Source organism: Prosopis cineraria, unplaced genomic scaffold (genome assembly GCF_029017545.1).
Source record: "Prosopis cineraria cultivar Desert tree isolate PC_DT_omini unplaced genomic scaffold, ASM2901754v1 PC9, whole genome shotgun sequence".
In the NCBI taxonomy this organism is placed as follows: domain Eukaryota; kingdom Viridiplantae; phylum Streptophyta; class Magnoliopsida; order Fabales; family Fabaceae; genus Prosopis; species Prosopis cineraria.
The window spans coordinates 32,404,420-32,428,760 of record NW_026555340.1 but is presented as its reverse complement, the minus strand read 5'-3'; the positions used below and the strand labels follow the sequence as shown (position 1 = coordinate 32,428,760).

Below are 24,341 nucleotides of genomic sequence, written 5' to 3'. Positions count from 1 at the left end.
TCTGTCTCTCTCTCTCTCTCTGCCCCTCAAGGGTAGTTAAAGGGGAATAATTGTGGTCAAATGACTTCATTCTATGAGATGCTTACTGTATTAGCATTATACTCTTAATCCTAGTACTGTCATAAATTTAACTGAAGAATAGGGATTCTGGTTCAAGTTCTGAGATCTATATAGTATTGTTTCAGCTCCGACTAGAAGTAGCTATTATCTTGCACGGTTATGCCTTTGAAAAGCAAAACGTTACAAATGAAGTAAAAGTGTAGGTTTGTTATTAAAGCTAGTTAAGTGGATTGATAAATAGACTTGTAATAACAATCTTTTACAAATACGAGATATCAAGTAATTAAGTCAATAACATTTATAAGTAATCATTTTAAGTGTAAGGATAAGGTGTATTATTATATTTTCTCTATCTTAAATTATAAGATATTTTTAGAAAAAATTTCACATATTAACAAATTTCATTAAATACACTTAACAACTTTATTTTTTCAAAACAAAAATATAAATTTTTAAAAATACTCATCATTTAATACATTAAAAAAACAAAAGATAGAAATTAATTATAGAGGAATAAAGAATAATATTAGAATTGATGCATTTAATGAAATCTTAACTTATTTAAAGTATTTATATTTTCAAATAAATTTTTTTAAAAAAATATCCTATAATTTAGGGTGGAAGGAGTATTAGCCATTGGTAAAGAATTTTAAAATCAATAATAATAATAATAATAATACAAAAGAAGATATGAAGTCTAGAGTCAGAAATCGGGAATCAAGCAAATCCATGTCGTGGTTATTGGCTGAGTTCCTCTTTTTTTAACGAATGGGAAGAAATCTTTGTAGAAAACAAGATCGGAGAATTTGACTTCTTTCCCCCTTAAAGATGTTTCAAAACCGGACGCCAAAAGTTCTACTCCCTTCCCTTCGATTCATTCATTGCACAAAATGCCCTGCTCCTTTTGTTCCTATTATAAACTTATTTTCTTTTTAAATATAAAAAATATTATGATATTTTTAAGTAATTAAATAATTTTATCTTAAACAAAAGAAATGTTAATCGGGTGTTTTATCCATAATTACCATGATATTAATTGATATTATTAGAGATAAAATTAAAAAAAATTATTGTAATTTAATGTGATTTCAACTAAATAATAAACTATTATTAATGTACGATATTCAATTAAAAATATCTTATATATGGATTAAGATAATGTAATTAATTCATATGTCATGCCTACTCGTGTGTGTGTATTAAATTTTACCCTTATTTAACAGGATTAAAAAGTAGCTTAGGCTTTATCCTTATTTATGGACCTTAAACTTTTGAAATGTACAAAATATCACCTTAATTTTAAAATTTTGAACATTTGTAACCTTATTATTAAGTTGGAGGAAATGATAATTACTTTTGTAATTGTAGGATCCAGTCATACACTGATATGTCACTCATCTTGATTCTTAAAAATAATATTTGTTTTCTTTAACTTAACAGCAAGGTTTCATGTGTTTAGAATTTAGAAGTTAGAAAAGTTTTTATATATTTCAAGCGTTTAAAATTTAGAATGCCTATTCATAAAATAAATTAAGGATTAGAATATTCATTAATCCTGTTTAATACCGACCCCATTTGCTAACTTTTGATGAAAAAGATAGTATTTATAACAAGACATTTCAAACATTTAATAGACACATACAACAACAACAACAACAAGCCTTTATCCCACTAGGTGGGGTCGACTACATGGATTGCAAGACGCCATTGTGCTCTATCATTTATCAAGCTTTTAGGAATATTATTAATTAAGAGATCGCGTTCAACAACTTTCAAGAGTGTTCTCTTAGGCCTTCCTCTACCTCTCTTAATCGGACTCAAAGTTATATGTTCCACTCTTCTCACTGGTGCCTCCCTTGATCTTATTTGTACATGCCCAAACCATCTCAACCGATTTTCTACCATTTTTTCCTTAATAGGTGCCACCCTCACTTTTTCGCGAACGTGCTCATTTCGAATTTTATCCTTACGTGTATGTCCGCACATCCATCGTAACATTCTCATCTCTGCTACTCCAACTTTATGCTCTTGCTGTCCCGTTAGAGCCCAGCATTTACTACTATATAACATTGCCGGTCTGATAGCAGTGCGATAAAAATTTCCTTTAAGTTTATTAGGCACCTTACGGTCACAAATAACTCCTTTAGCTTTTCTCCAATTAAACCACCCAACTTGAATTCTATGTGAAATATCTTCACTGATTTCGCCATTATTTTGAATAATGGCTCCCAAATATCTAAACTTTTCCACTTGAGGTATAATTTGATCTCCCAATTTCACTTCCAAATTATTTTCTAATATTCCTTTATCAAATTTACAATATAAATATTCCATCTTACTTCTACTCAGACGAAAACCTTTCGACTCCAATATTCTCCTCCATAACTCAAGTTTACAATTAACCTCTTCTCTTGTCTCTGCTATAAGAACTGTATCATCCGCGAAGAGCATACATTTCGGGATTTCCTCTTGAATATGTTCCGTCAAAACATTTAAAATCAAGTTGAACAAATAAGGACTCAGAGATGATCCCTGATGTAGTCCAATCTTTATAGAAAAATCCTTTGTTTGACCACTAGGTGTTCTTATACTAGTTTTTACCCCCTCATACATATCTTGTATGGCTTTAATATAAGCAATCCGTACTCCCTTTTTTTCCAACGCTTTCCAAAGCACTTCTCTTGGTATAGGATCATAAGCTTTTTTCAAATCAATGAAAACCATGTGTAGATCTTTATCTTTACAACGATACTTTTTTATTAATCTCCTTAGTAGATAAATCGCCTCTGTAGTTGATCTACCTAGCATAAAACCAAATTGATTCTCAGAAATACTTGTCTCCAATCTCAACCTGTGCTCAATTACTTTCTCCCACAATTTCATTATGTGGCTCATGAGTTTAATCCCTCTATAGTTAGTACAATTCTGAATATCTCCTTTATTTTTATAAATAGGAATTAATGTACTTCTCCTCCACTCATCAGGCATTTTCTTGGACCGTAAAATCACATTAAATAACTTAGTTAACCATCTCACCCCTTCTTCACCTAAACATTTCCACGCTTCGATAGATATACAATCAGGTCCGTTGGCTCTACCACTTGTCATTTTCTTAAGAGCTTCCTTTACCTCCTTATCACGTATTATTCGATAGAATGACAAATTTTGTTCTCCTTCACCAGTTACTAAATCCTCCAAGTTACTAGATGAATCCTCTCCATCATTGAAAAGTTTAGAAAAGTAAGTCTCCCATTTATTTTTAATTTCATCATCTGTAACTAAAATTCTTCCCTCTTCATCCTTAATACACCTTGCCTGTTCTAGATCTCTTGATTTTCTTTCCCTACTCTTGGCAATCTTATAAATATTTTGCTCTCCTTTCTTCGTCTCAAGGTTCTTATAAAATTCTTCAAAAGCTTTAGAACGAGCTTCACCCACAGCTCTCTTAGTTTCCTTCTTAGCCATACGGTACCTCTCCTAATTTTCCTCATTGTTACACAAATGTATGGCTTTAAAACAGTTCTTCTTATACTTGATTTTGTCCTGTACACTATTATTCCACCACCAAGACTCCTTATCTCTCGGACCAGAACCTTTCGATTCTCCCAAAACTACTTTTGCAACCTCCCGTATCTTTTTAGCCATATCCTCCCATATGATGTTAGCACTTCCCTGAGATTCCCAAATTCCTTTATCCAAAAAATTTCGCTTGAAAATATCTTGCTTCTCACCTTTTAATTGCCACCATCTAATCCTTGGTGTTACTACTTGTCGACGTTTTTGGATTTTACTCATAATACACACATCAAGGACTAGGACCCTATGTTGTGTCGTAACAGCATCTCCGGGAATCACCTTACAATTTTTACAAAGTTTTCTATCTGTGTTCCTAACCAAAAGAAAATCAATCTGTGACCTTGAGGCTCCACTTTTGTAAGTGATAAGATGCTCATCTCTCTTCTTGAAACAAGTGTTGGCAATCTTGAAATCATACGCTAATGAGAAATCAAGAAGAGTTTGTCCTTCATTGTTTAGCTCTCCAAAACCAAAACCACCATGCACCCTCGCATACTGACCAGCTTCCCTCCCAACATGCCCATTAAAGTCTCCTCCAATAAAAATCTTTTCACTCTGTGGTATATGTCGAATCAACCCCTCTAGATCCTCCCAAAATAATTCCTTAAGACTGGCTTCTGTCCCGACTTGCGGCGCATAAGCGCTAACAATATTAACAGTCTCATGTCCAATTATCATTTTTAAGGAAATAATTCTGTCTCCAATTCTGCTAACTTCTACAACGTTCTTCTTCCACTCCTTATCTATAATGATGCCTACTCCATTGCGTGCACTTACTTTTCCTGTATACCAAAGTTTGAAACCTTGAATATCTTTAGCTTCTTCTCCACGCCATTTTGTTTCTTGCAGGCAAAGGATATTGATTTTCCTTTGAATCATAACCCCTACAACCTCTAAAGATTTACAATTTAATGTCCCAACATTCCAAGTACCAAATCTAATTTTGCTCTTATGGACTAACTTCTTTAGCCGCGTGCGTCCAGAATGACGCGGTAGCCCTTGCTCATTTAACACTACATCCGGGCGCCGATGCAGCGGCTCTAACTCACTTATCACTGTACTTGAGCCATGCAGCGCGTTACTTACGGGCAACGACCTAGCATTAACATTATAACGTCTATTGTCCATGTTCATGATAGATTCAACAAAGTTTTACATTGGCTGTTGATGGCCTAACACAACCCTCCTCCTTTACCCGGGCTTGGGACCGGCTATAAACATAGGCGGAGTTATAATGTTAAAAAAAAAATCAGATAGACACATATTAACAAAAAATCAGATACCTCTCACTTATGAGATTTTGTGATTTGTTTTTTTTTAAAAAATAAATGATAATAAAAGCATTAATGGCTACCGTCATGGCGTTATCGGCGAGCATAATGAATATTGAGTGCAGCAACCGGATAGTCAGATGAGCGTGGTTCGAATTGTAAACCAAGGTGTGAAAGTGAGTTGGTCGCTTCTTCCACTTCTAGTTGATTTGTCTTTTAGTTGGAAAAGCGGCATTTATCACAAAGGACAAATATCGGGCTTACTTGTAACGGCAAAGCTGTAGAAACATATGATTTTTTAAACTTGTTCATTCAACATTCCAAATCTGAGCACGAAGCACGCAAATTTCACGTTCATGTTCATGCTCATTCTTCCGCAAGTCGATTCGGGAATGCGCAAAACGCATAGCCCAGCGAGGGAGATGAAAAGTGAAAGTTACTGGGCCGTGTTTCCCACCAAGTTCAGCCTTTTTATGGGACCGTGAAATCCTTCCCTTCCTCGCCCGGGTGGGTCACTCTTTGTGGCCCCACTTTCCCACTTGCTGCTCTGTTCTGTCTTAGCCTCTGCTTGCCTGCTCCCCTATTTTACTTTTATTTTCTTTTCAAACTCCTTCATGTCTCTTTTTGTGCTCTGCTTCTATTTGGCCAAAGAAAGATCTTGTCCTCCTTCTCAATATGTAACCTCAAGAATTTTTGTTTTCTGCTTCATAAAGTTGATGTATACTATAAAACTTGTGAATTTGGTTGATCGGACATTTCAGGATTATCTTCGACGGTTGTTTTTTGTCGTCCAGTCAAAAGAAAACTGCTCACTTAGAATCCAAGCATCTGGATCACGTTGATTGGACTGCCTTCGCAGTTTATTGTTTGAATAGGTTTAACTTGTTAGTTGTTTCCGTTGCGGACTAAAGAGCTGGTGGTAAAAGGGGCTCCTTGAATGATTTCTTAGCTTAACCTTCTCTGAGACAGCGCGAGTTGGATTTGATGCTTGTTCCTAGACAATGGAGAGTTTTCAGTTTCTTTAGCATTAGGTACCGTAGCCTATCGAAAAGATATGAAGAACATTCTCAAGAAGCTCCATATCATGTCTAATCGATCAGAAGATGCGGCAGGATCTACTTCATCGAGAGGCCACAAGTCCAATGATGGTTCATTCCCCAAGAAGCCATCAAACTCTCGCTCCCCTCAAAATTCTGAGCATAAACCCTTTCCGGGGCTTTCGAGCTGGTTGCACTCGGTTGCTAACAGGCAGAGTCTTGGTCCTCCATCTTTGAATCTGAAAAAAGGAGAAAGAGTGGAACCATCTGATTTAGTTAGCAGTGGTGGTTTGGATATTGTTTCGGGTTCAGCGAGGCGTGATTCTGGGTCTAGCACTTCGAGGGATCCCGAAGTAGAGGAAGAATATCAGATACAATTGGCTTTAGAGATGAGTGCAAAGGAGGATCCCGAGGCAGTGCAGATTGAAGCTGTTAAGCAGATCAGTTTGGGCTCTTGTTGCCCTGATAATACACCAGCTGAAGTTGTGGCCTACAGATACTGGGTTAGTTATCTTACTTCAAGCTCATTGACTTAAGGTTGAAGTCACATTCTCCTTGTTATGACGATTCCGTCGGGAGCAAAGATGATGTGCAGAGTGTGATTGCTCATTATGTCATTCGTTGAAAATATGAGTCACAGAGAAATTTAAAAAGAATTTCATATGGATAGATGGAGTTTTATGCTGTGAAGCATTGAATTATGTTTAAAGCATCAATTTCGAATCAATGTCATTATTCTTTTAGAACACCAGGATTGTTGATAAAATGTCTCGTTCAGTTTTGTCTAAAAAAAAGGCCTATAAATTTTTCAGAGGACATGCTTTGTGTGTTTGCTTTGTCTTGCGCTTCTGTCGTGCAGGATCTCCAGCATTTTGTTTACCTTCTCTCAATTCTGCATAACTTTTGTATAGTCTTTGGCATGTTCATAAGTTGCCTGCGTTTTCTCCATTTCGCCTTCTCACATTGCAATCACTTGCGGACATATAGCTGAACTCAGATTGCTACATAGTGTTTGGATTGTTTCACATATTCCATGGATTAAAATGGACTTAGTCGAATATGTCCTGTTGAGTCGAATATGTCCTGTTGTTATTTGACTCTTTTGTCTTGCATATGTTCCTTTCTAATTTATCTCATATCGTAGATTTATCCATGCTTCACAGAATTACAATGCTATTGGTTATGATGATAAGATCTTGGATGGTTTCTATGATCTTTATGGGATCTTAAATGAGGCCCAATCAACCTCTGCAACAATGCCTTCCCTGGTGGATCTGCAAGGGACACCGACCTCAGATAGTGTCGCTTGGGAAGCAGTCTTGGTCAATAGGGCTGCTGATTCAAATTTATTGAAACTTGAGCAAAAAGCCCTGGAGCTGGCTGTCAAGTCAAGACCAAATTCTGAAGTAGTTATAAATAGTGATTCGGTGCAGAGGCTTGCCATATTAGTGGCAGACTATATGGGTGGACCGGTTACAGATCCTGAAAGCATGACAAGAGCATGGAAGAGTCTTAGTTACAGTCTGAAAGCAACTCTTGGTAGCATGGTTTTGCCGCTTGGTTCTCTGACCATTGGATTGGCTCGGCATCGAGCATTGTTGTTTAAGGTACTTGTTCATCCATTTTGTTTTATGGCTTGGATTTTAACTAAGAACAATCCCCGTGTACAAAGTGATGGAGGCCTCTAATAATGTGGACAATTTTTTTGTTAGATGAAATTTAGAGAATGAGCCAATAATGACTGTTACATCCTATGGGTGTTTTTATTGTATTTTCTAACTTGAGATTTACCACATGCTGGATATATTCGTGAACATTTTTATTTTTTTAGTACTTTTGATATAAAATCTTTGAACTCCGACCCCTGATATATATTCTCTATGTTAAATATAGGTTTTATGTGATAGCATGGGCATCCCATGCTGCTTGGTCAAAGGACTACATTATACAGGTTCTGATGATGTGGCCATGAACTTTGTCAAGGTTGATGATGGAAGGTGACTGTAAAATAAATTTGTTTTTTTTTTGTTGTTGGCAAGATTTGTTTTTATGCAGTTTTCTTTGCATTGTTATTGAGATATTGGCTTTTATGCATCTGTGAATTACCTCTCTTGTTTTCTGTATTCAATATTCAATTGAGTACTCAAGCATTAACGCTCAATGCTTCCTTTGTCTCATTCTGCTCTAGAGTAGAACCTGTGTCTTGTTACTAATCTCTTTTATGTCTCTGTTATTCTTTTTCTGCCGTAGCACTTTGTAGTTTTTCAAAATAATTCTTGAAAAGTGGTAGTTTCTGAATATTTCCTCATTCTTTCATATAGCTTTTTCAAATGGGAGTTACAAAGCGTTATTCTGTAACTATAAGATGTGGTTAATATAAATTTCAGGGAATACATTGTTGACCTGATGGCAGATCCTGGAACACTTATTCCATCTGATGCAACTGGATCACATAACGAGTATGATGAATCTGTTTTTGTGGCCAGCCCTTTGTCAAGGGACCTTGATTCCTCCCATGTAGCATCATCTAGCAGCGGGATTGGAAGTTCATCTGAAGAAGCTTCAGACTTTGGTACATTTGATAAAAGAAACAGATCAAAACAGATTGCCTATTTGGGCAAAGAATCTTATATAAGCAGGCCCACTACCAGTGAAGACGAATCAAAGGGCCCATTGTTGATGCAGGAAGCTCCTGGTAGACCAAATTATCCCTACGTTCATGTAAGATCTCCTTCTTGGACCGAAGGGATCAGTTCCCCTGCAGTACGTAGAAGGAAAGTGAAAGATGTTTCACAATATATGATTGATGCTGCAATGGTGAATCCTCAATTAGCTCAAAAACTTCACGATGTTTTACTTGAAAGTGGTGTTGTTGCTCCTCCAAACTTATTTTCTGAAACTTATCACCAGCAGTTAGGTGCTCCAATTGTTGAGAATAACTCCAACACTGGGGAAAATGAATTTGAAGGGGAGAGTGGGAAACAGGAAGCTCAGCCTGATTCCCACCAAAGTCCTGCTCAATTCTTGCCTCCTTTGCCTCCCTACAGAGCTCATCTCAAAGCAATTCCTAGCAGTCAGCTTGAGCAATCCAAGCCTTTAGAAGGTCTAGGGATCAACCTTCCTTTTGATCATAGGGAAGTAGCTGGACAGCACTTGCTATCACATGCAGAAGCAACTCTTACAAGATATGGGAAGAATGTACCAGTTGCTGCAGCAGCAGCAGCTGTTGTTGCTTCATCAATGGTAGTTGCTGTGGCAAAGTCAAGCAATGACTCAAATATTGAGCTTCCTGTTGCAGCAGCTGCTACTGCTACTGCTGCAGCTGTAGTAGCAACCACTGCAGCTGTTGGTAAACAATGTGACCAGGGAAGTCGAAGTGATGGTGATTCAGATGGTGCTTTTCATGAGCAGGGGGTTAGCGATCATGGGGAGCATAGTGTTTTGGGAGAAAACACAGAAGGTGAGAGAATATCTGACAGATCAATAAGTAATGATAGCACAAAATCTGATTCTGCACTAGATGATGTTGCTGAGTATGAAATTCCATGGGAGGATATCACACTGGGTGAGCGTATTGGGCTTGGTATGAATTGTACAATATTCTATGAGACTGAATTACATTCTTCTTTTAGATGGTGCTATAATGTATAGCAACAGGTGTTTATATCTGGTTTTACATATGGAGACTTAATTTTACTTGTCTGGCATATTCTTGGCCTTCAGGATCATACGGGGAGGTATACAGGGGTGAATGGCATGGAACTGTGAGTTTTGTATGCTCTTGACTTGAACATATTGTATTATTTGCAATCTTTGCACAAGCATATACATTTTTTTCCTCTTATTTACTTTTTTTCTTTTTCTCAATTGTTGGCTTTCAAGATCTAAATTCTCACCTGTGCAGTTTCACCTCTGTATATCCTATAAATGCAGAAAAACAAAAATACACTTTTTATAATTAATTGATTGTTCCTCAAGATAAAAATCAATATTTTCTGCTTTCAGGGTAATTTTCACTTATGATGTAGGTGTTATGAAATTTAAGTATTTACTGCTAGTTGCCACGCTTTGTTCTTAGGAAGTAGCTGTAAAGAGATTTTTGGATCAAGACATCTCTGGTGAATCTCTTGAGGAATTCATAAGTGAGGTAGAATTCACGTTGACTTCCTGCAGTGAATCTCCACTCCATTGGTTTTTTACTCAGATAATGCTTCCAGTTGATTAATTGTTATGCATACTTCAAACATTAAAAATACGATCTTAGATTTATCTATGGTGCTTGTCTCCTCAGTTGCTTCCGGCAATGTGATATGTGTGCTCCATAATCAAAAATCACATAAAAGTAATCTTTTGTTTAATTTTAGCCATTTTAGCCTCTGTTTTTTTTTTTTTAAGTTTTCAGTACATTTATTCAATCTGGCATATGGCTCTTGCTTCAGAAAGGAATATTTGTATATACTCTAGTGTTCAGAATATGCTTCAAGTTGCTAGATATGGGCTTTTTCAGTCACCAGTGTAAAGCTACCTTTGTTTTTGCCTGTTCATTCTGCGTTCCGTTTTCAGTATCTTTTCATAACTAATTATAACTGATATGTTTCATTATATTATGTTCAAAATATTTTTACTAATCGGGGAGCACCTGTACGGAGACAGAGGCCTTGTCCTAATTCACCTTTCAGTCTTCCTCATGAATTTTTAAACGTGATCAAGATTGACCAATTTGAAAGATTCTTGGATATGATTCTGTTATTAGTTCTGCATAATAAATGTAACTTAGTAATTTGTTTTTTGGCCATTTGTAGTGACTTGCTCTTCCCCTTTTTGAAATTTAAATGCTGGATGGCTGTCAAATCAATGTTTCTAGATGATGGAAGTGCTTATGGAATTATATTCTGAATTGCAATAGGTCCGAATAATGAAAAGGCTCAGGCATCCAAATGTTGTTCTCTTCATGGGAGCTGTAACCAAACCCCCAAATCTTTCAATTGTTACAGAATTTCTTGCCAGGTAATTTGGAGGGCTTCATTTCTTGAGATTAGTAAGAGATTGTTGGTTGCAAATTTACACTTTTTTGGAAGCTGATCTTTTCTAATAGTGAAAATTAAAGGAACAGTTCTCTTTTAGACAAAAGAACAACGCTGTATGTATTTTTCTACTGCAAAGGACCATTTCATCCCTAAAGCTGTTAAGTGAAGGCTCAACATTAATTTTTTGTTATTTCTGACATCTACTGAAAAATCTCACTGAGCTGGTTTAGTAAATGACATGGCATGTCATACAACTACAATGACACGTGTTATTGGGAAAATAATAATTGTACATCCTGTATGTATAAGAACTTCCATGTTATGAGATAAGCATATTTATTCTTTTGGTAAAATAGCAATAGTTGAGGCAAAACTACAGAAAATGAATTATTTGTTTTTGATGAGTCCACTGATAAGAAATGGGGCTGGGTTTGTAAAAGAAGGGGGAGTAAGGGCCCAGATATTGAAGCTCATTAAGCAGAGGGGCAGAATGGGCTTTTCACCAGGTAACCGATGCTCAGAATCTGCCAGTAAGTGGAGGTGTATAGAAAGGGTGTAAGGGGGGGTATTGGCATGAGTATGGTCTTGTAGTGAGGGAGAGGTCCTGGTCTCTCGAAAACCAGGTTGAGTGTGCTGTTACTTTTCTTTCTGAGAGTGTTAGCTTGAGCGTTTTGTTCTGTTGGTGTAGTAGAAGATCATTGAGTGATTAGGGATTGTATTCCTTTACATCTTCCACGCGTAATAGAGGTTTACAGCAAACTATTTTCTTCCAAATTTGCATTGTTTCGTTGCAGGTTCTATCAGTTTTACGTAATTTCTATTAGATATTATGGTTTACATTTGGATATTCTTGCATTACAGAAATGCATATGTGGATAGTTTTAGGCATGTATCTATTTGAGATCATGTTATTATGTAATCTTGTCTTTGCTTTAAAATAATATTTCCTTTTATTGAAAAAAACATATTTAAACCCGAACATTTGTTGATACTTGTTTAGTCAATAAATTACAATTGGTAAATTCAGAAATTATTGAGATACTATGTGTACCATAGTTTGTTGAATTTCTTTTTGTCTACTGTTTCAAGTGTATTCGTTGTTTTTCAAATGACTTTTTTGTGGGCATTGTTGACCATTCAAATACTGATACATAGATAATATTTTCAGGGGAAGTTTGTATAGATTAATCCACCGGCCTAACAATCAATTAGACGAGCGAAGACGACTGAGGATGGCCCTGGATGCTGTAGGATTTTGTTGTCTTTCTGTGAAGCTCCATTCAGCCTATGTATGCTTTAGTCAATGACTCTTATTAGACATAACCTGTCTATTATGAATATTCAGGCGCGAGGAATGAACTACTTGCATAACTGCTCTCCAGTGATAGTCCATCGTGATTTGAAGTCTCCAAATCTTCTTGTTGACAAAAACTGGGTTGTAAAGGTGCAAACCTAAACCCACTTCAAAATTTCCTTAATAATGTGGTGGATGCTCCAAGCTGGTATGAAATCTTCTGTGTCCTTGAATAGGTATGCGACTTTGGTTTATCACGAATGAAGCACAGTACATTCCTTTCCTCGAGATCAACTGCAGGAACAGTAAGATAACATAAACCTTTCCTTAATAAACTTTGTTGTTCCATTGTATCTTGTTGAAATTTTGCTTGTTTACTTTCTCGCCCGTATGTTTTCTTTCTCAGAACCTCTCTCTCTCTATCACACGCACACATGCAATGTCACTTGCTGCAGTCTTTAACTTCAGTTTTAGAAGGTCTGGAAATTAATCCCTTCTGAATTGGTATGCCTGCTATGGTATGTTGCATATATAGTACCAGAACACCTAGAATTGGGCCGAATTTAAAGGGGATATGATGGCCAACAACCTTGAAGTCATTATTTCCTCGTGTATTATCTTAAGATCAGTGACAATAAGTTAACTGTTAGACTATGGATATTGTCTTTATATAAGGCGATCTTGCTCCTTTATGCATTGTTTTTCTTCCACAATCATTTCCTCAGCTTGAATTGTTGAAAGAAGATATGCAAATCCCAGTAATTGGATGCAGTAGTTACTTCATGTTGTATAACGTTAACTATGTTTCAGGCAGAGTGGATGGCTCCAGAAATATTAAGAAATGAGCCTTCAAATGAAAAGTAAGCTTTTTTTTCTTGTTCAGTTTTTTGTTCTTGGTATAAACTATTTGATTTTCTATTGAATTTTCATTGTGGAAAGTAGAGTGCCATTGTGAATGTATGATACTGAGAATGGCACATGTTGCTTCCCAATAAAAATTTATGTTGAAATATACTACACCCACGCACACATCATTAGATTGTGGTGGGAATGCAAGGTTCTTGTTAGCATCTTGATCATAATAATGAATATGCTGTTGCTGAAAATTGAACTAATTCAGCCTTGAAGGTTTGTAGCTTACTGTTAGGGTGCTTCTACCTCTCTAAACCTCGAAATATCATATAATCAGTCCTAAACCTCAACTTTCCTATTCATTAATATTTAAAATTCGAAATTCTAGGGTGTTACAACCTTGTCTGCTGTAACCGGGACTCTCAAAATGAAGAAGCTATTTAGTTGTTTATTTATGTTTTAAAGGAGACTTAACACTTGGAATCAACTGATATTTGATTTTTCTATCGATAAATTTGACAAATGAAAATGCTTTGCAAGACATCTAAAAATCAGATGTATGTTCATGCAAAACATATTATGGTTTTTGGCCAACAAACTTAGACATTTAAAAACTAAGTAAAGTGTGCTTGAAGTACATTTAAAAACTAATTCAACCACTTTAATAACTTGGCCTTTGAACAGTAAGCTTTAGGGTCATATTTGACTTGATCTTGCTTCCCATGTCTACATAATGGTTCACAAATGAATCCCATCTGATTTGCGCATCTTGAGCTTTAGGAAAACATTCTAAATCTTCAATTTACATGCCACATGGTTCATTATCTCCCTTCTTACCTATCATCTCATTGGCTTTGCTACTTTTAATCCATTCATGGTTTATGATGATAATAAGTTGGGATCCAACTTCCAGGTGTGATGTTTTCAGTTTTGGGGTCATATTATGGGAGCTCTCTACCATGCAGCAACCCTGGGGGGGAATGAATCCAATGCAAGTTGTTGGTGCTGTGGGTTTCCAACATCGCCGACTTGAAATCCCAGATGATATGGACCCTGACATTGCAGATATTATCAGAAAATGCTGGCAGACGTGAGTGTAGTTTTATTTGTATCGTCCTTCCATATTAAACTGTAGATGTCTGATTATTTATTGCAGATTATTCAGTAAATGAACTTTAGAGAGATATCCTAACTGCTAATGATTCAAGGGTTATCTTCCTGAACAGCCAAGTGTACCTATTGACTTACGGAAGTATGTGAGGAGTGAGGACATTATTCCCCTGCTTTCCTTGTTTGTGTCAGATTTCTTTTTTCAACATATATATGTATGTATGTATGTATGTATATGATTCAAATGTTTCTGAATAAAGACCCAAACATGATTGAACAAGTTATGTATCCATTCGTTTCCAGCAATTGTTTTCCCTAGTTATTGCTTGTTACATCCTGGTGGAAGAATTTTTCCCTCTTTATGGCTGCATGACTGAATGTGGCTTCTTTTTGGCAATAGAGATCCAAAGTTGAGACCAAGCTTTGCCGAAATAATGGCAGCTCTGAAGCCATTGCAGAAGCCAATCATTAGTTCACAAGTGCAAAGGTCAAGTGCATCACGAGTTGCACAAGACCCAGCTGGATAGGAGTCCAATGAGTATACAGCTAACTAAACCCTTGTTCAATCTACTGCAAAAAGTGGAAGGCAAGTTGTAGAGTATTTGAAAGAGTGAAGAAGTGATTGGTTGAAGTTGAAAACCATGACCTCTCGTACATTCTCATTCAAGGTTGTGATTCTTTCCACTCCGGTTTTTCCTCTTTTTTTCTTTTTCCCCCTTCCCAACAATCCAATGTGAAGCCATTGTTTATCAAGATTGTCCTGTATGTGCAATTTGTTTGTATTAAATTCTTTTGAAATGGGTGTAATCAATGTATCAATTTTGTTACTCAGAAGTTTTGTTCAAAAAAGGATAGGATCGAGACTGAAAGCCATGTGCTGCTCGAGCTAGTTGGCGTGGGAATTGGGTAAGTTTGCAGCATCGAATTGTATGGGAATCCTGTTTGATTATGCCAACTTCTCTCATTCCTACTCTCTGAATTACACTGAAAAGACAGGCAGGCAAGGCATTCTGATCAAATGAACAGGTTCTGAAGAGTGGGGGGAAAAGAAAGCGCGTCTTCTCGGTCGCGCAATGCAGAATGGCAGACAACCATTGGATCATATCGTAATAGATTACTCAAAAAAAAAAAAAATCAACCCACAAGACTTAATTGAACTAAAGTAACAAGATTCTGTTTTTGTTCGAACAAGAACTCAACACTTTCATCGTAACAGTCGAGATTTCAATTTCATAGCCTTCAATTGTGAGATAACATGGCCCAAAAACTATTTTTTTACAATCAATATATCATTATGTAATATTATATATATATATATATATATATTACTCGCCTCAAGCTCCATGCGATGATACGTGAGAGGACATTTCTACATATCATGATATAGGATACTGAGAAGTTTTAAAGTGGCGTGGACCATACGAGGCCAGCCTATTATAAAATTTTTAGTTGTCCAAGAGCCATGTCTCATGCTAATAAATAAGAGGCCCTGATAACTCTCCTATTAGTTAAAAAATCTTTTATTTTAAGAGATTTAAATTTTCATTATTTGATTGATAGGAAGAATCTATAAGTAATAAATAATGTAGTTCCGTAAAAATACTGTATAATACAATACATATAAACATTTAATTAGAAAATTTAAATGATTCATTTGGATGCTTAAAATAATTTACTTTTCTTTTTAAAAGAAAAATGTCCAAACTGCCAATTGAAGTTTCCATGAGTGATAAATGCCCTTGTCACTCAAACAAGTGAATGCAAGTTTGAAATCCAGTCATTGTATATGTAGTAATATATGTAGTAATTTAATTGGGAGAGATTTACTCATTGTTCTTGATATTTTTGGAACTCCTTATATTAAAAATAAAAAAAGTATCCAAACTCAAAAATAACAGGATATCTATTGCCTTCACATGCCTCAATTGCACCCTCAATTTAAATTCGTTGGCGCCTGATCCTTTCCCGGATGAGAAGGCTGTGATGGACTTTTACTTGAAATTGGTTGAAGCCCAGATGCCCAGATTAGATGCAACGCTAATTCCATCTGCATTGAGTCGGAACCTCATTCAGTGCACCCTCTCAATTCTAGCCCCTCCTTTTCGCGGCTTATTCCAACCTTCCCACTTCCATCACCTAAGGTTCAAACTTGCATGAACGCATGCAATCCCTAACGCGCGCCTTACTCAAACTAGGGACTTGCGCGGAAGTATGATAACATCAAATATCATTCACAGCAACAAATTTTATAGTCAATTTCACAAACGAGTGCTTCACAAGCATACAATTGGAGCATACGAATCGAACAGTTCAGTGTATATTCTTTCTATCATAATACCCCCAAAAAAATTATATAGTCAGATGCACAAATGCAATTGCGTGCAGGAAATTGACAAAGATTTTATAGTCTGAGCTAATGTTCTTATTAACAAAGATGCTTCTGATTCTAGCATTCCATGATTTTCAGCAAGGGGCGCCAAACACAATCAGCCACTATGCTCTCTGTCCATCCGCTACATTCTTGGCTCTCTAGTTGTCTTTAAATCATTCTTCCCGAGGTTTTTAAGCAGAGACTCCACTCCTCTCAGGACCACGCGCCTCCAGACTCCCTTTTCTCATTCACATCTTCTCAAACATGAGTTTCACATCTTCATCTGCCTTGCCCCAAATGCTGTAAGCTCCATTTTCTATCATCTGGTGCCAACATCGCTCAGCATTGGTCTGCAGTCTTCCTTTAACCGCAAGCTAGAGGAACACTCGCCAATTGCGCCCCAGGCCATTTCCCCCAACATATGTCCACATCCCATGTGTCATCTTCTTGCTGCCCTTCCTCATTCATCAGTAGTTCATGTGTGGATCTCATAGTGAAATTTCCATCTGCTCACATGGTCCAATAGTACTGAGCATCGCCATTATCCTCCCTTGGTGGCTTTAATTCCTGCCTCAACAAGGTCCATGAGGCTAGAGAATCAATCTCTTAGAGGTCCATCAATGAGAAATCAAGCAACCTGACACAAAAAAGTGTGGAGTTTGTACCAATTACAAGTAGTCCCAACAAACAGGAAGTCAACATTCCTAAAAGCACAGAAATTAAAACTTCACTTGGAACTTGTAGCTGTTCTCATGAATTTATTCCATAGTCAGCCAAAATATGATTCTAAATAGAAGACAGAGGGCATTAGCGATATAATACTTACTTAGAATAATGTGAGCCTAGACACAGATAGCATGAACAAACTTGAATCACGATAGTTCTAACACCAAAAACTCTGAATACCAATCAATCCTCTGATGAAAACTGGAAATGACTACCAAAATAAACACGAGTGACTCAAATTATCATTAAATAAAAAATAATGTTCGGACATTGGCAAAGACAACACTTGTAGGCATAGCAGAAGGGGAAAACGCATACCAGAGAGAGATCATGCTAAAAAGTGAAGGGAGGGAGAGCTGCCCAGACTGAGCAAATGATGCACAAAGAAGAAAATAGCTTCAGTCTGGTTGATGGGAACCTATATATGCCTTTCATCATCTTATCAGACCCCTAGCAATCATTTCCTGATGAAGTTCCTCTGCTTTACCAGTCTCATTGTTCTTTAGCATGGCACTTATAATTGTACTGAAAGTAATGACATCAGGGAGGCAATCATTGCCATCCATTTTTGAAAGCAAGGTTACAGCTTCATCTAGCAAGCCATCCCTACAAAGTCCACTAATTATAATAGTATATGTTTTGACATTAGGATGAAAGCCTTTAATCAAAAGATTCTGAAAAATTTCTTCTACAGTCTTCAGTATTCCACCTTCTATTTCTGTTTCCGGCCAACTCAACCTTCCACCTTTCCGCCAATCATAACTGACTACCTTGTCCAAATCAGGCCAGATTCCTTGGACAACTAGTTGATGAAAAAGTGCAATTGCCTTGTCAACATGTTGGGTTTTGCAAAAAGTGTCTAGCAGGATATTGCAAGTGACTACATCAGCAGGCTGACCACTATCATCCATCTCAACTACAAGCTCCTGCACATCTGACATTCTTCCTAATTTGCACAAGCCCCTAATAAGAGAATTATAGGTAACAATACTAGGGACCAGATTTTTGTGGCGCATCTCTTTCAAGAGACTCATGGCTTCATTAATCTTGTCAATATTGCAATATCCATTAATCAAGACATTGTAATTCTGAATGTCCGGAAGTAGGCCTCTGTTGACCATCCCATCAAATAATTCTTTTGCCTCATCAACATTATTGCTTGAACAACACAGATCTATTAAAACGCTGTAAGTAAAGACATCAGGTTTCACAGCTCTTTTCATCATCATGGCAAACATACCCTGAACTTCTACTAACCTGCCTTGTTTACATAATACATCAAGCAATATATTAAAAGTATAGACATCTGGATTGATGTTTTTCATTACCATGTCATTCAGCAATTGATTCACTTCTTTCCACTGACCCGCGTGGCAAAAACCAAAAATCAAAGAATTGTAGGTGACAATATCAAGGAAAATTCCCTTAAGAATCATTTCAGAAGCTAACTTGCGAGCATCATTTACAAGTCCATCTTTACACAGGCGATCAATGATTATGCTGTACATAACTAGATTAGGCTTAAGCGCTTGTTTCTCTGTCTTTTGAAGCAATTCAATGGCAGCTCCTGTTCGTCCAGTTATGCATAATCCATTGATTAAGATGCCACAAGTATATTCATCAGACCGATATCCCCTTGCGGTTAGATCCTCGTGAAAGTCTAGTGCTTTTGAGACATTGCCATTAATACAAAATCCTTTAAGTAAAGTATTCAGAGTTATCATATTGAGTTGATGACCCTTCTTGAGAATCTTTGCCATTACGGAGAAAGCGAAACCCATTTGGTCCATATGGCAGAAACAGTTGATCAAGATACTGAAAGTGGCAATGGAAGGCGTCACTCTCCTTAACTCTACCAGTCGAACAAGTGAAATAACAGTGGGATAATGTTTCATCCTTACAAGTGCTCCCAAAATCTTGTCGAATTCGAGAATGGGAGCAGGGGGATGGAGGTCGATCATGGTATTGAATGAAGCTAAAGCATCAGCGACATTATAAAAGCCAGAAGTTTTCTTCGCAGACTGCCGTTGAGAATGTGCATGGAATCTCGGATTTTGAGAAAAAGTCAAGTAAACGAGGCAGGTAGATGCTGTAAGAAGAGGAGGGGATTTGGGAATGGCATACCTTGTATTCAACATCGCCGTCGCCTTGAAAGACGCAGGTCTTGCTGCCAATCGATTATCTTCGTAGGCAGCCCACTCCGGCAGCCGCCCTGCTCCCTTCCTGCCCTTCCTGCTGCCCACCGCCAATAGCAAATGCCCGCATTTTCTTGGACGCTGCAAGATTGCAAATTTTTTTTCCAGGAAAATAAATATTATTCCGTCTTTAGAAGGAAAAAAAAAAAACCATATTTTAATGCTTAGTAGATTCAATTCATGTAATGAAATTCTCTCTCCTAAATATTTTGTCAAAAATAAAATCATATTTTACGAAAAACTAGTTGGAAAAATCAAGTTAAATTTCATTCAAAATCATAATATTTATTTAATCAAACTTTCAGGAATTAATATAATTATTCTATAATTCATTTAAAATAAAGTATTTTAGATTTTTGTCGTAAAACCACTTTTTGGTTGATTAATTATTAAACTATTCACTTTTTGTTTTTTATCAAGAAATAATGATAACAAGGACGTAAAAAAATCGTAATTATCTACCAATTTGCTATGAAAAGGGGAACCTGACTCTCATCATGTGCGTGGTATCCCGATCGGCGAATGTCCAGTTCGTTCAGCCCAGAAAGTTCTTCGAAGACGAGATATAGGCCCAACTCATAGTTCATATTGGGCCTTATTACCCATTTCATGCCTGCTCTCCATGGGTGAGGAAGCCCAATGTCACACAAAAAGCGGCCTAATTCAGTTTTGCACTCTCGCTTGGGGACTTGCGGCTAATTCCAGTTTGCGATGATTCCATGTTCAAAGTAATATCTATATTAACAAAATATCCTCTAGGAAAAAAATATTCAAATATTTTGTCAGCATGAGCCTGGTACTCTGGCACCGTCTGATGGGTACACAGAACGCAATACTCTATTTTCGGTCTAAATTTTTGTTCTCGTAGTTCTAGATTTTAAGAATCTGATCACCTGGTACCTTGATAAATAATTAGTAAAAATAAGTTTCTAGACATTTTCAGACTACTCAAATTACGCGTTTTCCAGCTACTTCGACTTAGTGGTTTAATATCTAAATGTCAAGAGCTCTAAGACAAGTCTTTGATGAAAAGCAACAGTCAGTAATGAAATAGAATGAAATGAAGTGAAGAGGAATGGGATAGAATAAAATTTTTTATTATTTAAGAGTTTAATAATGAAAAGAAATAGTTTTATATGACTATTGGTTAGAAGTTATTATAAAATGAATGAAATGGAATAGTTTAAAAAAAATTTTGATATTACTCATATGACTAAACTTAAAAATAATAATAATGTCCATTAAATAATTATAATATTTATGCAACAAATAATAATAATAATAATAATAATAATAATAATAATAATAATTAATGGTTAAACAAAATATTTAAGAATTAAGAATAAAAAGAGAAAGTAAGTAACAGAATTATTTAAGCAAACATTCATGTTGCACAAGAAGACAACACAATAGAATCATAATGTTGAAAGGCACGATAAAAAGAGATGGCAAAAACGAGAGAGACATAGCAGAAAGTAGGGTTATGCACTATACTTAAATACTTGGTAAGCCTAACCTTATCCAAAGCATTTGGATATATGAGGTTAGGCATCGATGAGGTCAAACCTTACTTTGCCCAAATATGTGTAAGTTTTTTTATTTTTTGTAAATAATATTTATCTTATGACATTATTTTTTATTAAAAATTATTATGAATTATATTATTTTTATGATCTTTTAGACAATTTTTATCATTACAATTTTTTAAATCTCTTTCAAAATTTAAAATTTATTGTTAAGTTATTATTATGTAAAAATAATTGGCAATTGTTGTTGATTTGAACTTTTAAAAAATTAATTTTAATTTTAATATTAGTTTTATGAATAATATATTTTAAATAATAATAATATTTTTTAAGAAAATTTTTTTATATACTTGTTAAAAAATACTTGTAAAAATATTTTCATTTAATCAAACTAGCCTAGTGCTCAGGTGCACATCGGGCTGGGGTGATGCTTGCTCAATCTTACCTATGTGCAACCCTAGCAAGAGGAAAGAAAGATGATTAAAAAATGAAAATAACATGTAGGATATTTTTATTAGGATAAAAAATTGGGGGTAATTTTATAAATGAAATAATTATATCACATCACTCCATCCTTAAATTTCAATTTGAGAGGGCAAAAAAATTAAGTTATGGGTGACAAAGGAGTATTTTAGAAATCTTTCCTTACTATTCCATTCTTCTTTAAAAAAAACTTACAAATAATAATTTATATTTTTTAGTCATCTCACTTCATTCCATTCTCACTTCAAAAGATCTCCCAAACATGCAGTTAGTCCGGCAACTAACATTCAAAATATTAAAGGGAAAAGGAACGAATATCGGTTGTAAAGGATGTGTACTCTCCCCACCTCCAAAGTCATCACTGAGCAGCAAAAGAAAGGGTATATATGATAGAAAAAACTGCATTTACATTCTGTAATTGGGTCATGAGTGCATCATTTAGAAGAGAAGAAGTAATCATGAGGGGTAGAGAAGGCAATGGAAAGAAGATTGGTAAGAGAAAAAAGTATTGAAGACTCCACGAAATATATTGTAAATGCAGGGGTCTCAACTCGAAGTATAGCAGCAATTAGATTGCTTAGTTGCCGTGACTTGATCGATCACAGCAATCTGTTTCCCATTTGGAATACTGATGGCTGTACCGTTGATTTTGGGGTCCAGACTCTTGTGAGTGATGACGTCGTGGATCTTGGTGATCATTTGAAAGAATGCATCCTCCACATTCACGTTCTGCAGAGCAGAGGTCTCCATGAAACACAGTCCTTCTGTTTCCGCGAATCCTCTTCCCTCTTCTTTCTCAACCTCTCTGGACTGATCCAAATCGCATTTGTTTCCCACCAGAATGACCACCATATCCTCCTTCCCAAATTCTCTGAGCTCCCACAACCATTTTCTCACACTCTCATAGCTCGATCGTCTGCTTATGTCATAAACCAGCAGTGCTCCCAGTGCTCCCCTGTAGTATGAGCTTGTTATGGCTCTAAACCTGTCGCACATAAAAGCAACACCCACTCAGCTTGTTCTTCACGATAAATCATTGTCCATGCCTTGTCTTGGCTTGTTCCCTCGCTGTGCTGGAGGTTTCTAATAATTAATAATTGATACATTTTTTAATTATTAATAATAATGTTTCGTTTGATTTACAAAGTTCAACTCCAACACTCCTTTTTTCTTTGTTTTTTTTTTTTTTTGAATTCTGCACTTTCTCGAGTCTCGACCATAAGACCGTCATACCCTGGCCCACCTAGTCCTCTATTTACGCTACCAAGCTTGCATGTGAACTTTAAAAAACTATTGCAAAAAGAGGAAGCGCGGAAAGCAATTGTGACGACAAATGAGTGACCCTGTTGGTAAGATTCTTTTCTATTTTTTTAAAAAAGCATCAAAATGGTTATAACTTTGTTGTTCGCATCCAAAATTACATCTTTGGTTTGAAGACAAGTCACATGAAGCATGCATTACAAACAAAGAATTTCGGTGAAAGTTAAATCGAGTGCCTGGATACTGAGATTGAACATGTCTCTGACAGTTAAATGGCATGCACTGTTCTTTTCATAGAAATGTTTCTGCATCAAGAAACAAAGCGTATGGAAAATCTGAGAATCCTTAATCCCGGTGTTTTCGGGGTCCCACCTGAATGGACTTTTCCCACTTAACCTTTTCCGTGATCAGATCCAAGAGTCCATCACGGAAGGATTCTACAGTCTCAAAGCTCCTCTAGTAATGTTTTGTTTTCTTTGTTTTCTATAAACTTTAATCTGGTCACCAATAACTAGCAAAATGAACTGCATTCATTATTCATTAACTTTCAGATGTAGAAAATACAGTGGAAAAATCTATCCTTTCAATCAAAGATGAGTTCTTATTGTAATTAATTATCGGATGTTGAATATTTGCATCAAAGTTTCGTTCGTAAGAGAGAGCTCAAAAGAAACTAGAAAGATCTGCATTGTTTCACCATTGGAACAAAACCATCGATAAGATCCAAACATGGAGAAGCGAGAATCAAAGATGCCGACACGAGGAGGAAAAGGAAAGAAAAAGTGGCAAGACTCGTGGAGAAAGAAGGAGTAAGTAAGTGCGTGTGAAGAAAGAGTTACCTTTCTTGGCCGGCAGTGTCCCATATCTGAGCTTTGATGAGTTTATCTCCGACCTTGATATTTCGGTAGGCGAATTCCACTCCAACAGTGGGCTTGGAATCCAATCGGAATTCATCTTTTGCAAACCTGGAGAGTAGATTTGATTTCCCAACCCCAGAGTCGCCAATCAGAACAGCTTTGAACAGGAAATCACAATATTCATCAAATGCATCAGCCATAAACATTGATCTTTCTCTTCTCTCTGAAGCTCCCCTCTCCTCTGTCAAGGCTTGTGAAGAAGGTGGAAAACCCTGAGCTTGAAGAATATGCTAGTTAATATGGGAAGTAGCTAGTAATAGGGTGCAAAAGGATCGCCGTGTTTGTTTTTTGGCGTGTATCGACTAATTTACATGTGAAACCGAAGATAACGACATGATGACTGGTCCTTGATGGTGTCCATTCTTGTGGATGTCGTCAACTATAATAGGAAGAACCCGACCTGGTTGTACCGAATTCCCAAGAAGGTCCAATGACATTGTTCCACCTGCCATCTACCTTTTGGATGTTGGCAGTTTTATGCTGATCGCATGGCCCTTCTCATTGGGTGTTGACGGCTTTATACGCTTTGCCCCAACACTGGCTACAATCACATGTGGTTTAGATCATAACAATGGCTTTGGTGGTTCTGAAAATGTGGAAGGGTAATGATTCCAAATTATAGGACCTTTGGGTAAT

The 24,341-nt window shown here is 36.4% G+C and overlaps 3 protein-coding genes across 10 annotated transcripts; 1 reads left to right on the top strand and 2 right to left on the bottom strand.

The window, feature by feature from the left end:
• The first annotated feature begins 5,280 nt into the window (after nt 1-5,280).
• Nucleotides 5,281-15,197, top strand: LOC129320231 (probable serine/threonine-protein kinase SIS8). Of its 6 annotated transcripts, none has more exons than XM_054965561.1 (13): nt 5,281-6,447; nt 7,108-7,551; nt 7,838-7,941; nt 8,332-9,404; nt 9,668-9,717; nt 10,023-10,091; nt 10,851-10,951; nt 12,140-12,218; nt 12,317-12,415; nt 12,502-12,570; nt 13,076-13,125; nt 14,031-14,207; nt 14,628-15,197. In XM_054965561.1, exons 1-13 carry the CDS (start codon nt 5,962-5,964, stop codon nt 14,752-14,754), a joined length of 2,928 nt encoding a protein of 975 aa, XP_054821536.1. In that variant the 5' UTR covers nt 5,281-5,961; the 3' UTR covers nt 14,755-15,197. The 6 variants fall into 6 exon arrangements, with proteins under 6 accessions (XP_054821536.1, XP_054821534.1, XP_054821532.1 ...); XM_054965559.1 differs by having other exon boundaries at nt 8,332-9,509; XM_054965557.1 differs by having other exon boundaries at nt 5,282-6,447; nt 8,332-9,527.
• Nucleotides 15,198-16,439: 1,242 nt separating this feature from the next.
• LOC129320233 (pentatricopeptide repeat-containing protein At1g12300, mitochondrial-like) lies at nt 16,440-19,622 on the bottom strand. Of its 3 annotated transcripts, none has more exons than XM_054965564.1 (3): nt 17,643-19,622; nt 17,425-17,535; nt 16,440-17,235 (listed from the first exon to the last, which is right to left on the bottom strand). In XM_054965564.1, the coding sequence occupies exon 1, from the start codon at nt 19,460-19,462 to the stop codon at nt 17,759-17,761; it is 1,704 nt and encodes a 567-aa protein (XP_054821539.1). In that variant the 5' UTR covers nt 19,463-19,622; the 3' UTR covers nt 16,440-17,235; nt 17,425-17,535; nt 17,643-17,758. The 3 variants fall into 3 exon arrangements, with proteins under 3 accessions (XP_054821539.1, XP_054821540.1, XP_054821538.1); XM_054965565.1 differs by having other exon boundaries at nt 17,425-17,525; XM_054965563.1 differs by having other exon boundaries at nt 17,425-19,622.
• Nucleotides 19,623-21,890: 2,268 nt separating this feature from the next.
• LOC129320234 (ras-related protein RABA6a-like) lies at nt 21,891-24,128 on the bottom strand. The gene is made up of 2 exons (XM_054965567.1): nt 23,628-24,128; nt 21,891-22,513 (listed from the first exon to the last, which is right to left on the bottom strand). The coding sequence occupies exons 1-2, from the start codon at nt 23,849-23,851 to the stop codon at nt 22,075-22,077; spliced, it is 663 nt and encodes a 220-aa protein (XP_054821542.1). The 5' UTR covers nt 23,852-24,128; the 3' UTR covers nt 21,891-22,074.
• Between the last annotated feature and the right edge of the window lie 213 nt (nt 24,129-24,341).

Excerpts from the sequence above, each read along its gene's own strand:
- LOC129320231 (XM_054965557.1), top strand. The coding sequence starts at position 5,962 with ATGAAGAACATTCTCAAGAAGCTCCATATCATGTCTAATCGATCAGAA. Across the intron at positions 6,448-7,107 it reads TTGTGGCCTACAGATACTGG|AATTACAATGCTATTGGTTA; the intron begins GTTAGTTATCTT and ends CATGCTTCACAG. Across the intron at positions 7,552-7,837 it reads ATCGAGCATTGTTGTTTAAG|GTTTTATGTGATAGCATGGG; the intron begins GTACTTGTTCAT and ends TGTTAAATATAG.
- LOC129320233 (XM_054965563.1), bottom strand. The coding sequence starts at position 19,462 with ATGTTGAATACAAGGTATGCCATTCCCAAATCCCCTCCTCTTCTTACA.
- LOC129320234 (XM_054965567.1), bottom strand. The coding sequence starts at position 23,851 with ATGTTTATGGCTGATGCATTTGATGAATATTGTGATTTCCTGTTCAAA. Across the intron at positions 22,514-23,627 it reads GACACTGCCGGCCAAGAAAG|GTTTAGAGCCATAACAAGCT; the intron begins GTAACTCTTTCT and ends TATGTGCGACAG.